Source organism: Spermophilus citellus (genome assembly GCF_964194105.1).
Source record: "Spermophilus citellus genome assembly, chromosome: 11".
Classification (NCBI taxonomy): Eukaryota; Metazoa; Chordata; class Mammalia; order Rodentia; family Sciuridae; genus Spermophilus; species Spermophilus citellus.
In genome coordinates this window covers 125520930-125536841 of record NC_138192.1, presented here as the reverse complement: position 1 = coordinate 125536841, position 15912 = coordinate 125520930, and the positions used below count along the sequence as shown (strand labels likewise).

Here is a 15912-nt window from a genome sequence, read left to right as displayed (position 1 = left end):
TATTAATATGTTCAAATGGGTCTGCTGTATCCAACATAGTCCACCACAGAGATTTCCCTTTTATAATGCAGAGCCAGAAAATAATACAGTTACCTTTCACAACGTATTTCATTTTGTCTTCTCACACTGGCAATTGACACATATAATATAAAAGTAAATTAGACAGGTATTTTTGGTAAAGTTGCAAACTTCATTAAAGTACCACTTGCTACCATAAGTATGATTTAATACATAAAAGAAATTTTTCAATGATATGTTTTGTAATTAAAGTGGCAAAATGGAAGGAAATCCAAGGCTACCAAATTTCAGCATTAACCTGCATATTGACATTTTTGAATAAATATAGGGTCTAAATTGACAGATTATATGTTTCTTTGCTATGAAAATGTAAACTGCTATAGAAAATAAGGAGTTTTGAAAATGAGGAAGTAGACATTTTAAAGGAAAAATTACAAATAACATATCATATCCACTGTAACTCTGTGTTTCTAGGTCTTCTAAGTTATGGATTTATAGGGATACTTGTCAAAAATATAAACTATTCACATACTGGTTTCTTATTCTATTCACTCAAAACTAGTATAATTTGCTAAGAAAAAACTATAACAATAACCAAGCTCCTCCTAAAAATAACATCTATCAGTACATAATGTTCTTACACATAAATATGGTTTTAAAAAATGACAATATTTTACATTGGAAAAGGACATATATAGTTGCAATAGACATATTAACTAGATGTGGGCAATGTCTAACCAACAAAGCATGAAATCATAACAGCTTTTTAAATCCTGCTGCCAACTAAGCAAACTGTGCACAGGGCTTATCCTAAGTATTTTGATAAATTTTCAATATATCACTTTTCCAAATGTATAGCACTGACCTATGTAAATGAACTTTTCTAACAATTACCTAGAATTTAACTTGGTTTTCATGTTGAACTTGTTTATCAGTTAAGTTTTCATAAGCTAAGAAAAAAAGGTACAGTAAAAAAAAACCTTTTGACAGTGTCCCTTAAGATGCAAACCAAAAATAGCTCATGTTGAACAACTATGAAACTGCATTATTTTATGATAATAAACCAGGCAGAAAGCTTTTTTCTTTCTGAAAAAGTTATAGCTTAAATTAACCATACTCAATGTGATGGCGTAAGACCAAAGATAAGATATTGCATTAGCAAAATAGCCAAGAGTAATAAAATAGAAAAGAAAACAAAATGATGCACAGGGCAAGGAACATAAAAGCATTTAAATTTTTATAAGCAGTATTATTTTACAACCATGCAAGAATATTATCCAAATTTCACATTCCTATTTTTTATATCTGAAAAATTATGCTAGATACTTTTTTATAGCAAAAATAAAAACTGATTTGTTACTTAAAATTCTGATCAAATCTTGTTCAACATTTAGATCATAAAAAATTTGAATATAACTTTGACAGACCCTTTCAGTAATGAAAACATGGATAACATTAATGAGAGCCTAACTCGAGTTCCATGGTAAAAACTATTGGAATATATCCAGGAGTAAAGTATTACTACTATAATACCTTTCTCAACTAAAAAACATGTTTTAGGTAAATAAGATAATTTCTTCCCAGAAAAGGAATGTTTTAAAGTTACCAATTCATTACAAAATAAAATTTCACATAGAATTGTATACAGTTTTTCATTATGAAAGAATACAAGGTAAAATTTATATTAGTAAGATTTCTGATTTTGTATTGTTTGACCCTCAGGTAAATAATTTTTCCATTATGGAGAAAAAAAGCCCATATTTTTTCAAGTTCCATATAAATGCATTTGAACTGTGTACGTATTGGTGGAAGGAGGAACAAATAATCATACTGGGACTTTGTCATCTAGCTATTATTTAATCTATACAGAATTTAGAATTTTTTTTCTCATTAGATATTTTTACTATAATACCATTTGATGTGATACTGACTTAATAATCTCACCTTTTCTAAGAACCTATGTAATGAAAAAGTTAAGGAGAATATCTGGTAGAGAATAAATCTGTTTAGAGGAGAGATGTGAAAATAGTTTTTTGCACATATTAGTTAAGGCCAGGTACTTTACCCTCTATATCTTTTGAGGCTCTCTTACCACACTAAATAATTTGAAGTCAGTAGCTCTAAATCTTCAATAAAGTCAGGGAAGGGGACTATTCACAAGAATACAGAAAGCCAGGCATTATTATACCTTTTTTACCTTTTTTTAACAGATGAGGAAAAGGAGGCCCAGAGAAGATAAGCAATTTGTTCAAGGCCATGATGCAGCTATTTTGTGAGGTGGATCAAGAATAAATCTGACTCTCTGAATCCATGCTTTTCTTTGGAACTTTGTGGCTGGCTTCTTATAGCTTCCAAATATTCTAAGATTTAGAAGCTTCAAAGAACTCTAAATGCTTGGGGGAAAATAAAAAAAAAAATGTATGTATACATATACATTCACAGTATACATAATTCTCCCACCATGCCATGAGTTTGTCTCTATAAGCTCTTTATAGAGCACCTTGAAGTCCTTGGGTCCAAATGTATTCCACTAGATTAGCCCTGCAAAGACTCGAAAAGTCCCTAAATTCAATAATGATAAATAGTATGGATAATAATGACAAATAGTGCTCAAGAACTATGGAGAAGTTCCTGGGTATGTGTGAGTATAAAAGCAATCAGTAAGAGCAAGCCAGAAGACACCTAAGGTTATTTAAAAAAAAAAATTGGGTTTATTGGAAAAGCCAGCTTAATTTATTGAGAATTCTTCAAAATGCAAAAATTAATAGTTCAATAAAATGACAACAAAAATTCAGACACTGACTCTGAGAAGTTACCAGTCACATGTTCGGAGTTGAAAGGAAACTGACTTTACCTTTCCCACACTATGCCAAAAAAGCTTCTCCAATTTCACTTTTTAAAAAACATTATGTAGTATTGTGGCAGGGATAAAAGTATTCGAAATGATTACAAAAAAAATGTTTGCATTTACAATTAACAATATATTATTAATGAGTTAACTTGGAGATGTTCAAAATAGCACCTGGAATTTTTAGTATGTAGTTAAGGGGAAAGGACAAAAAAAACGACTGGTAGCTGTAATGCCATCTCAAACATGCTTTATTTACTCAATCATATTAGTTGCACAAGCAATTAAGTAAAAAAAAAAACTTACTAAAAGAAAACTAGTATGCTTCAGCAGTCCAACATCCCACAATCAATCCAACAGTAACCTTCAGCATATCCCCACATGGAATCAAGTACTTCAAATAAATCAGCAAAACCTTTGAAAAAAAACATCATCACATATCCTGTTCTCAGGAACTAAATATTCTTTCTGACTGAACAAAATCTAATGTAATCTTATGAAATGTGAATTTTGGACAATAATTTGAAATTAAAAGAAAGCAAAGCAAGCCATTTCAAACCATTGCATCTTAGAGACTGAGAAGGTGCAAACATAAAAGACACCACAATCCACTAGATAAGGCACCAAAAAATATGCAACAAAGCTGGCAAGTCACTGATGGCCAATCACCTGCGATTTTCATCCAGCACATCCAAGATCTGCTGGTAAGCCCTACGAGTAGAAGACTGGATAAGCGACAAAATGCCACGAGCAGAGGAAAGATTAGCTCCATCTTCAGGTAACATATGGGAAGGACAGACCCGAGCCTGTTGTGGCGATGGTGTCACACTGTTCACATAAGCATAGCAAACGAAGAGAAAAACACTCAAGTCAGATTTTTATAAAACTTCAGCTGAGCAGTTTTTAATCTTAGTTTTCTTGTCCCCCGTTTCTTCCCCACCCTTCACTTTCCCCCAAGAAACCAAACTAAAGTTTATAAACATTTTGTTTTAAAAAACCAACTGCAAAGTAGTACTTTTAGCTCTGTAACCCTAAACGTAAAAATACAAAAAGTGGATATGAAAAATGCCTTTGGAGAGGGAAGAGAACCACAGCAATGAATGTACTTAATTCCTAGTGTCAGAGCAGTAGCATTCTTTATTTAATGTAGTATATTTTCCAATTCAGTAAACCAAACCTCTAAGAAACAACACTGCAAACTTATGGATGATCAGAAGAATAGAATAGAGAATTCTGGTACACAGATGTCAAAATCCAAACACATGAATCAAAAGTGATTCCATAAAAATGCTATTTCAAACACATCACAAAAGCAACAAAGCAAACTACATTCACAAGTAAATGAAATTAATTTAAAAGTTAAAGTCTTAGAAACTGAGACTTTTGAGTGTTTAATTATAATAAAGCATGTGCTCTCTAGTTAAATGACTAAAACAAAACTATTCCCAACTCCGAGAACAAAGTGAAAGAAGGAAGGATACTTCTTAAATCATCAAGATAGCTGATAACCATTTCTGGGCTTCTCAGTGACAGTACTCATAGCCATTCTTTAATTTGTGAGCAGAGATTCTTTCTTTTGGCTTCCTTGCCTGCGCTTCCTGACTGCTGACCACATTTGAATGAGGCAATTTGCAGAGTTCTAATCTAAACTCCTAAGATATTGTCAGTATTTTGAGAGAGCTTTTTAATATTCAAGTATAGTTTGCTATGTGAGGCATTTAACTGATATGTGGCCTTGGCATTTGACTCATTAAAATAAGAGGACTATAACACACCTGGATAACGGTTCAACATTCTCAATGTCAGTGCAAAACATATTAGGCTAAATTTAATCCTGTGTGTTTCATTTAAAAAGAATAAAAGCAGAGCAGATAGTGAACAACCAAAATAGAAAAATCTTTTATTTTGACTGTAATATTTTCTAATTTAACATGTATTGGCTTGGAAACCATAAAATAAGTGGGATAATTCTTGAAAGGACAGTTACTGTCATTTAATATTATTCTTAAATTTTAAAATTTTAATTTTAATAACGTGGAGAACAACTTTTAGTGTCTTGATGATCTAAAGAGAAATGTATAATAAAGACGAAAACTGTTTTCCAAAGACTACTTACAAAAAAAAGTTCCAAGTCATATCTTGGCATACTTGGAAATTAATCAATCAAGGCTGATGCATCATGGGAATTAGATCTAATGGTATTAAGTGGTATTACGATAAATTCCAATTTTCAGATGCAGTCTCATGGCTAGTAACCCTAAATGTCTGTCCAGAGAGAGACTGGCAATCTGTCTGTGCATGTGTACATGCATCATGGGCCGTGGTATATTAAAAGGATGCAAACAAACAAACAAAAATAGCACATCTGGGATACAGAGACTAGAGTACTAGTATTGTACTCAGAATTCTTTTTAGGTAGCATAGTGAAAACCTGAAGCTCCTGCTATTTGTGAGAAATCAGACTGAGTTTATGTTTGAAAAGTATCACCAGAAGCAGGATTTAAAATGGCCAGTTCTACATCCACATAACGAAACAATCCATCTTATATTCTTTTTTGGGGAGTGGGGGTACCGGGGATTGAACTCAGAGGCACTTGACTACTGAGCCACATCCCTAGCCCTATTTTGTATTTTATTTAGAGACAGGGTCTCATTGAGTTGCTTAGCACCTTGCCATTGCTGAGGCTGGCTTTGAACTCAGGATTCTCCTGTCTCAGCCTCCCAAGCTAATGGGATTACAGGCTTGCGCCACTGTGCTTGGCCGGTTTTATATTCTTGATAGAGCTGCCTGTGTACCTAGCTAAATTTTTAAGCTTTTAAAAAATTAATTAGTACTTTGAATTTTGAGGATGAAATCAACTACTTTGTCCATCATTCTGTATTAAAAAATTAGCTACATAGTAGTATAGTAAAGGATATAATAACCAATATTTAGAATTATAATCTTAAGACAACTACATCAATGAACTAAATCCAAGTCTATGCATAGTGTTGGATGATTTTTGCCCACTAAAATTAAAAGTTATTTCTTTTGAGAGAAACCAGTTTGCTAGAAACAAACAATAAGGAATTATATATATATATATACATATATATATATATAAAATTTTAAAGTACAAGTATTTTCTCTACATACACAGAAAACGAGGTAGTTATAAAATAGTCAAGCATAGACTAACTTCAGATTAATGGCAAAGAATGAACAGAAGGTTGGATTCTAGAACAATCTACAGGCACTTGTTAAATATCAAAGATTAATGTTAATATCACATTATCAGAGAAATCAACTAATAAAAATAAATTTAATTTTTTTAAAAGTCTAAAATCTCTTCCAATTTTAAGATTCTATTATCATATGAAATTGGAATATGATAATAAGCAGGAAAAAACCTTATATGATCCTCAATATTTAAGAGAAAATATTTAAATACATAAATATTTAAGAAAAAATATTTATGTAGAAAAAAAGGATGAGATTAAGTATTTATCAATACTAGTAAAAGTATTTATTTCATCAAGACCAATGTAAAAAAAGTATTTGGATTTCTGGTTGTTTCTTCAAGGAAATTAAAGTTTCAAGAATTAGTAAGAAATAATTTTTCATTCATTTACATGGCAATCCTCCATAAACAGCAAAAACAGAATAGGAAGTATATTTTTAAACTGAAGTCTACTTTTGACAGAATGCGTACAGATTAAGTGCCCTTGATTATTTCCATCTACAGAGGAGCCAAGTGATTATAAATCAGAGATGAATAAAACTACCTTCATAATTCGAAATAATAGATAATTTAGCAATTCCTTTTTTCTTTTGCAAAGCTTTAATGAGAAGTCATCTCTTTATAAATAAATTTAAGAGCAAAAAATAAGAAGCCCTAAAAATTTTATCAGTCAATTGGAGTATTCTTTACTGGTATCATCTGTGGAGGGAAACTGGGTTTCATCTCTGTCCACTCATGTACCCAAGTCAAGGTTTAATGATTTTTGTTTGTTTGTTTTATTGCTAAGTAAACACAATGCAAAGGCACTGAGATTAAGCAAATATCACAATATTAGTAATTTAATAAAATTGCATTTGGATGAAAAACAATCCTAGTAATGTCACAAAAACAACAAAATCTTAATTTTAATTTTTTAAAAGGTATCAGGATAAGATAAAAAATTAGAAAATTTTGAAGAAAGCACTGAGGTTTACTCTATCACATGCTTACATAAAAATCTTATCATATAAGAGTTAAATAAATGATGCTAGTCAATGTCAGAACTAAAATTTAAATTTGCTTAGCATAACTATGTCATTATTAAAAGGTAAGTTTAAAGTTAAGTACCTCTTCCTATGGGTTTTTACAGGAATAATGTTTCTCAAACTGTGAGAGTAACCTTTTTGGTGAGGTGCTAGCCTTTTACAGATATTAATATAGGTAAATAGTAAAAAAAAAAAAAAAAAAAAAAAAAAAAAAAGGAGAGAAAATCCGGGCATGGTGGGACACACCCATAATCACAGCTACTTAAGAGACTGAAGCAAGAAGATTCCAAGTTCAAGAATAGTCTCAGCAACTTAGTGAGATCCTGTCTCAAAATAAAAAATAAAAAGAACTGGAGTGAAGCTCAGTGGTAAAGACAGAGAGAGAGAGAATTTAATATATATTTTTTAACTGAAACACAAATTCTATATTAATTTCTCTTGAAATTTGAAACAGAAAATTTTAATTTGCTACTGCTATCTATAAGATAATTTACTAGTCCCCAGAAGCATAATAATAAAACCATAATAAGAGAAAAACTATTGGCCATTAGTGTGGTTTCTTTATTTCCTAAAGAACTATATTCACTGTTGAATTATTGTACTGCACAACACCAAAATGTTTCCTCTCATACGAGCACAGTCATTACCACACTTTATTCTGTCACACTTACAAAAAAAATGAGTTTAAGGATCTCACAAAATTCTTCCAAGAATAATTTAACAGATGGAATTAAAAATACACAAAGATGAGAAATTATATCCCATCTGATTCAAATGTATGTCAAGATCATTGTACTGTCATGTGTAACTAATTAAAATAAATAAAAAAATACACAAAGGCAGACAAACAACTTCAATAACAAACCTCAGTAAAGAATCCATTCTCCTTCTGGGTCAAAATTAAACAAGAAAAGATAGTGTGCTAAAATTAAAAAAATTGGATTACTAAAACTGCTTAAGTTGAATCTACAGAATACTAATAGGCTAACCAAAGCAAAATAAAGAAAATAGAAAAAGGTGCTTTATCTTTATGCATTAATCATTCCATTTTCCTTTCACCAATACGTATAACCACATAAAACTTCCTCAATTGGTCTTTTTTTTTTTTTTTTACTTAATAAAATGTATGATGACAGTTTGAGAAACCCTGAAAGAGAAGTACTTAAAAGCCAAAGAAAAAGAGAATTAGGGTAGTACATACCAATTACCTAGTAAAATAGATTAATTAATTAGTATTAACAGAAGCCTGAAAAATTAGAACAACTCCTACTTGTGAAAAGCAGAGCAGATAAAATCTTACGTGTATTCCGGTGCAGAAATCGATGCCTGGAACCTTGAAATTTTATTTCTCGGGGCAGAATCTGATCTGTGCCACCTTAAATAATAATTACGCTTCTTTCACATATTCAGCTTTCATAACACACAAAAAAAGCTAGAAATGAGTCTACTGTCAGAATTCATTTTTGCCAATAGGTGACAATAATCAATCTTATTGCCTCTTTGAAGTAGTAAGAAAACAAAAGCCTATGCCCTTGCTCTTATAGCTGTTCACACTTTCACTTTTAGATTCATAAAATAAAGTGGAAGCAGGCAAAGGTTCATGCATAATGATGCATAGTCTCCTACTACAAAGAAAAGATTTAAGTTGGTAAAGGCAGGAAGCTTTTAATTATTACTTTAATAGAGGTAACTATAGCTGTATTATATTAATTTTTTCTTACCACATTAACAGCATTGAATATGTGATATGCTCATTATACAAAATTCCTAAATTTAGTGAGATATGGATCCTTAAAGATGAATATTATAAATTATAAAATTAACAATGGTAGGAGAAGAAAGGGCAAAGTTTCATTATTAACATAAAGAGTTAAATATCTTACTACTAACATGGCAACATGTATAACAACTATAACAAAAAGTATGGTTAAATAATATCAAGTGTTTCACTGTGAAATATATAAAAATTTCATGTTACTTTCACTGTCAAAAAATGGGATTTTCAAAACAAAATTTTTAGTTTTTTTAAACAACTAGAAAGTGGCATCAAAGCTATTTAAAGTGAAAATTAAAAATGAACACTATTAATCTTTTCATGTTATAGGAACTTGTCAAAGTAACTAAGGTCCTAAGTAGTAAATCACCTCTTTATATAGTAAGAAAGTTTACTAGAAACTTTGCTACCTTAAAAAAAAAAAAAATAGAAAATAACCTAAGACTGTAGGTGTGTTTAATCTAACTTGGCCATAAACTACATAGCTTTTAATTATTTGTATGCTATATTAGGAAATATTCTGGGAAAATACGGATCTTATGAACTTGTTGCCATCACATCTGCCAACCAGATACCTTCCAGGAAAGATAAAATTAATCATAGATACTTTCATATTAATAATAGTCGAACCTTTTAGATACCTAAAGGAGGTACATTTGTTTTTAACTCTCTTTTTATATAACCCTACAGAATAACAACTTCATTAAAGGGCATTTGAGACTCTTAAGGAATCAGAGCAGTTATAATTCTCTCTTGAACCTAACATAAGAGAAAGGAATTTCAATGAAGCAAGCAGATAATTTATACTTAAGTTGGAATTTCACTGATTGGATTCGTACATAAGACTTCTTTCCAAGCAAGGATAAAAACATATGAAAAACATTTTCTTTTCAACTTGAATATTAAGCTCCTACCCTCATCAAAGTCCCTCTGGACACCACACTCTTTAGTCAAGTACAAACTAGAACTTACTGTTTTGATATAAATAGTATAATTGTATTGTGATCTACTTATTTTGTATACAAAATTAAATGTTTTGCTTTTATCTAGATTTTCAAGTTTCCAGAAAAGATCTAATACCACCTGATTCTTTCATAGTTCTCAGAGAAGCTAATATTATGGTTGATAACACATATGGTTCCTGATGAGTTCATGGAAACTGATAAAAAATTAATGAGGAAGAATATTAATTTGTATAAATAATCTAAATAATCTTACTAGTGTAAGATTTAAAATTCTGACCAGTTTTCAAAGGATATTTTACTTGTAAAAATCAGTTAATTACAACAAAACAATAAAAAGCATTTTCCTAATCTGAAATATCTTAGAGTAGTTTTAAGATCATGATGTGATAACATAACCAAATAAGAAAGAAGAACTTAAACAAATAGTTCTTTAAACAAGATCTCTTTTTTTTTTTTTTTTTTTTTTTTAATGAAAGGGACCTATCAATTCAAGAATCAGCAGGTAGAAAGCTAAACACCAAACACTATTCCTGGAAAGATATGCAAAATTCTACTTGTCTATGCTGCAGTTTGCCATAGCTCAGCTCACTAGATAGAGCTGAAAATGGCTGACTTACAATCATGATATCAATAACTTGAAAATAAAGACATTCTATTCTGTTTTATTCTTCAGTGTATATGATAAACATTTTTAAAGACTGCTTATAACTGAGCACTTATGTTCATCAATTAAGTATACTTTATAGAATTCCCAAATAAGCCAATCATACTCACAAAAGAGTATCAGACACACATAGAAGATAATGTTACTGAAAAATTCATACAACTAACAAAATGGTCAGATTTTAGGCTATAAAAAGTACTGTAAAAATACAAAATTGATGTAAATGTAAAACAGATTCCAAAATTATGGGAAATAACTGTTTAGAAAAAGATGCATATAGACAATAAACTGAGAAAACTTACAAACATGATACAATGTATAGTGGTTCTACTCACATGGAATCGTTTCTGACCAGCTGTCCATTTTGGCGAACAGCATTTTCACTCATAGAGCGCTCTCTTTTTAGCCTGCCAACTGCACGGATCTGTTAAGGCACAAAGGGAAGAGGACAGAAAATATTCTTAGTAGCTGCTTAGCATCAGAAGAATCTTAATCCAGGGTTATTCATAAAAATTACAAGGAACCAAGGAAAAGCAACCAAGAATTACTGCCAGACATGTATATTGTTTAAATGGCATACTGCTATGTAATCTTCCCACACACTTTAAGTCACCTAATGCGATACAAAATAAATGCTGCACAAAGAGATGTTATGCTGTACTGCTCAGAGAAGAAAGAAAAAAATCTATAGTTTTCAATACAGACACAACCACTGTAGGTTTAACTACATAGTATATGAAATGAATAGTGCTCAACAATAGATACTGGAGAAAGACTGAGGGAGGGTCTGTGAAAAAAATAACATCTGAAAACAGAAGAGTCCATTTGAAGCCTATTGCAAAAGTATGTTATAGTTAACCCCCAAATCAAAATTACTTGTAGGTGATTGTAAGCAAAATTTAACAACTCCACAAGCAGGTGCATTTATTCATGCACCGTAAGGATAAATAAGAAGGTGAGACTTGCTTTCTTTCTAGCTATTACAGGGCTCTCTTGAGTATTCATGGAATGCCGGCGGAGTTTGCAATTGTTTCAGGCTCTGTTGCATAGCTGAGTGACTCCCTATACTTCAGATCAGATATGGTATTTAGCTTCACCTCCTCAGGGTTCATGTCAATAAGGCACTAATAAGTAGGGAACAAGACCCTTACAGTAGGATCACCAAGTCTATAGCTTTTGTGTTATCCTTCAGCTTCTATAACCATGGCTTTCTAAGTGTAATTGGTGATGAAGTTGGCTCTAGCTGGGTAATATTTCTCCTAGTCCCAGAGTTCTGGCTTCACACTTTGTATAGTAGAATTTGATCATTTGACATGGCTCGGAGATAAGTTTCTTCTCTGAAGAAAACATTCATTGCCTTTGCTCTTTTCTTCCAAAATCAGGTAAAGTTTATTCAGATCAACTGGTTTTGCTCCTTCCAGATTGCCTTTGATTAATATTTCTTAGGCACATTTGGGGTTTGGTGCTTTTCTTTTTTTTTTCTTTTTTTTTATTGGTTGTGCACAACATTACAAAGCTCTTGACATATCATATTTCATACATTAGATTGAAGTGGGTTATGAACCCCCAATTTTACCCCAAATGCAGATTGCAGAATCATGTCGGTTACACATCCACAATTTTACATAATGCCCTATTAGTAATTGTTGTATTCTGCTACCTTTCCTATCCCCTACTGGTTTGGTGCTTTTCTAAAGATTTATTACAGAAATGGATAGCATTCTAGTACTTCTCTTCTTTGAAGCAGGAATTGTGAATTTTGGCAAAAACTTCTTACAACTCATCCTTTACAATCTGTTTTCTCTTCCTACTTCAAAGAACTTTCATAAAGCTCTGACATTTACCTATAGCTGATCTTTACAAAGCATACTGCTGCTTGACTGAAAGGAGATGTTGCTGAATCCAAATCCTTGCCTTGGTCACACTCCTCACAGCTGTCAAATCTTCTCAGAAGTATCATTTCCCAATTATTTTTCTATGTACTGTTTTATTCTTGTACTCTGGAAGATCTCCCACTGACTTCAGCTAAAAGGGTTTTAAGCCCTTCATGTAGACTCACTTGGATTCTTTAAGCCAGTTTAGGAAATTAGGTGCATTTAATTTCTACAATTTTTTTTTCCTTGAGTCAGTCATATTTTCTTTCTCATTCATTTGTTCAGAGATAAGGTCTCACTATGTTGTCCAGGCAGGCCTCAGCCTTTCAAGGTTAACTGAGATTACAAATATGCACTACCACATTCAACTCATTAGCTAGGCTTTTGAACAACAATTTTAAATTATTTCTCATAAGTCTTTCCCCAGTAGTCTCCTTTCTTGACATAGGACAGTGGCTTTCAGTTAAGGGCAATTCTGCCCTGTAGAGAATATCTGGCAATGTCTGCAGATATTTTTTTCTTAATTGTGGTAAAATACACATAACATACAATTCCCAGTTTAACCATTTTTAAGTGTATAATTCAGTGCCATTTAACATGATCACTATGTTGTACATTACCACTATCTAGTTCGAGAGCATTTTCATTATCACAAAAGGAAACCCCATCCAGATTATACAGTCATTCTTAATTCCTCTCTCTCTTTCAATCCTTTGGCAACCACTAATCTGCTGTCCATCTTTATAGATTTGCCTATTCTGAATATTTCATACAAGTAGAATATACATGGCCTTTTCTGTCTGTCTTCTTAAACTTTGCATGTTTTCAAAGTTGATTCATGTTATACTAGGTATCAGTACTCCATTCCTTTTTACCAATTAATAGTCACTCTCTGGATATTATACATTTTATTTATCCATTCATTAGTTGATGGAAATTTGATCTGTTTCTATATTTTAGTTGCTGGAGATACTTTTTATTGTCATGATTTTGAGGATGCTACTAGCATCTTACAGGCAGACATCAGGAATGTAATTAAACATTCCACAATGCAAAGGACAGCCCTCACTGTCGAGTTTTCCAATTCAAGATGTCAATAGGGCTGAGGTAGAGAAACCCTGGCATCTCTTAGAGAATGATTACTATAGAGCAAATGGTTCTGAGGATGTCACTTTATACACTGAATGAATCATCAATGTCATCAGCTTGCAGAACCTACTGCCTTTTTATTTTAGTCCATATCTAACAGCTGTAAGAACTCTGGCTCCCTCCCCCATTCATTGGTTGATTACCTCCTGACAGCTACCTGACCCTTCTAAAAACTTGGAAGTACAGACTACCGTCACAGCTTTTCAGCAGGCAGCTAGTTCTATTCTCAGAAACTCTTCTCTTTCAGGGCTTGGATCCTGCTATAGGATGTTTACTCTTTTATAACAATAATGTCTATACACATTGAGTTTTAACATGAATTTTCACAACAATCTTATGCACTGGCATTATTTTTATCTTCAGAAAGATCAAAAGAAAAACAAAACCTGTCAAATAACAAATAAAGCAACTCTCTCCTGTTAGAATCCTTATTCCAAGATAGTATTTCTCACAGTTTTAACTTCCAATGGGAACTCTGGGGAGTTGGAAAGTAGACCCCTAACTGGGGGCATTCTGTGGCACTTTTTGCTTTGTGTAGCCATCTTTATAATCTTTATCATTTTTTTAAATAAATAACTTTATATCTTCTGTGTGTCGATGTTTTCCCTTATAGCATTATCCTGCTGTGACTAGGTGTTTTAGTCAGCTTTTTTGCTCCTGTGACTATCTGACCAGGACAATTTTAGGGGAGGAAAAGTCTATTTGAGGGCTCACGGTTTCAGAAGTCTTAGACCATAGAAGGCTGGCTTGTGGTTAAGGCAGAACATCATGGCAGAAGAGTGTGACAGAGGGAAGCAGCACACACGATGATCAGGAAGCAGAGAGAGAAGTCTCCACTTGCTAGATACAAATATATACCCCAAAGCCATGCTCCCAATTCCCACCTCCTTCAGTTACACCCTACCACTTCAATTAATACTCAGTGGATCCCTTTCAGGGGATTAAATCACTGATTGGGTTAAGACTCTTACAACCCAATCATTTCTCCTCTGAACCTTCTTGCATTGTCTCACGTGAGCTTTTTTGGGGACATCTCACATTTAAACCATAACACCAAGCAAATAGTAAATTTTTTGAGAACAGGAGCTATCTGTCATTCACTCCTGTACTACATTCAGGTCTTATATATAGAAGCTCAAAAAATGATTGTTAAATAAAAAAAATTTACAGTTACCTTGGTGCCTTTCTGTCATGTAAAGAATCAAATTTAGTGCTTTCACTAAGCATATCTAGAATATACAATTTGGCACCTAAGAGTATATTATCTCAAGTACTTCAGCAGGAACTTTAAACCTAAAAATAAGCAAAAACCTAATACTAGGAAATTGCATTACCCTAGTTTATATGAGTGCTTAACCCCTTTTGGAATGGACTGCACGAAAAATGAAAGCAGAGAAAGGCAGGACCAATTAAAAAAAAATGCTTGCGCACGATCTTTGTTTTTGTTTTTTTGTAGTACCAGGGATTGAACTCAGGGCACTTTACCACTGAGCCATATCCCAGTTCTTTTTATTTTTTATTTTGAGATGGGGTCTTGCTAAGTTACCACAACTGGCTTTGAACTCGTAATTCTCTTGTTTTGGCCTCCTGAGTTGCTAGAATTACAGGCATGTGCCACTACATCTGGCTGATATTATTGTCTTGTACAAGCCTCATGACATCACATCAGAAGTTCAGAAGCTATAACGAAAAATACGCAACTAAATCATCAAGAAGTTTTAAGAAAAAACTGGTCCTGAGTTAATAGCAGAGGCAAAACTTGAGCTTTACTGCTAAAAACTAGTTAATTCATACTGTTATGCTTAGTCAACAAGGGTACTAATGTTATATGCGGTACTATAGCTAACTCAGTAGAAACATTTCATCAATTATCAAGAATGGGGAAAGTCAAGGGAAAAAGAGCTTTGTGCCAGGTGCAGTGGCCCAGTCCTATAATCCCAACTACTTAGGAGACTGAGGCAGGAGCATTGCAAGTTGTGGCCAGCATCACCAACATAGTGAGACCCTGTCGTGAGATAAAATTTAAAAAGGGAAGGATGTGGTTCAATGGTAGAACATCCCTGGGTTCAATTCCTAGTACTGTAAAAAGAGAAAAAGAAAAAAAAAAAGAGTTTCCTTAGCTCCATCTGTCAGACTTTATAAACTTTGAGTTTATAAAAAGAGATGTATTAATTTTTCCTACTGTAAAACTCTGCAACTTTCTCTGTATTAATATATAACATCTAGTCATAAAAGTTCTTCTTTCAAGTCTACATGAATGTTAATAATATTTCCCACAAGATTTTAATTTTCCTGATGCATATTTTAAAAAATTATAGCATAATATTTGGAGAATTTACAAATCAGAATTGACAGTAGCAGTGTACCACATGGA

At 32.5% G+C, this 15912-nt stretch overlaps 1 protein-coding gene across 7 annotated transcripts in view; it reads right to left on the bottom strand.

The window, feature by feature from the left end:
* Nucleotides 1-15912, bottom strand: part of MFF (mitochondrial fission factor) — a 31901-nt gene that overhangs the window by 8831 nt on the left and 7158 nt on the right. For 2 of the 7 annotated variants that reach the window (XM_081260741.1, XM_081260744.1), the window contains 4 exons: nt 10851-10939; nt 8413-8487; nt 3536-3694; nt 94-126 (listed from right to left, as the gene is read on the bottom strand). In XM_081260741.1, the coding sequence (XP_081116867.1) occupies nt 94-126; nt 3536-3694; nt 8413-8487; nt 10851-10939 (356 nt within the window). The remainder of the gene's footprint in view (nt 1-93; nt 127-3535; nt 3695-8412; nt 8488-10850; nt 10940-15912) is intronic. The other 5 variants (XM_081260746.1, XM_081260747.1, XM_081260743.1 and 2 more) reach the window with 4 other exon arrangements.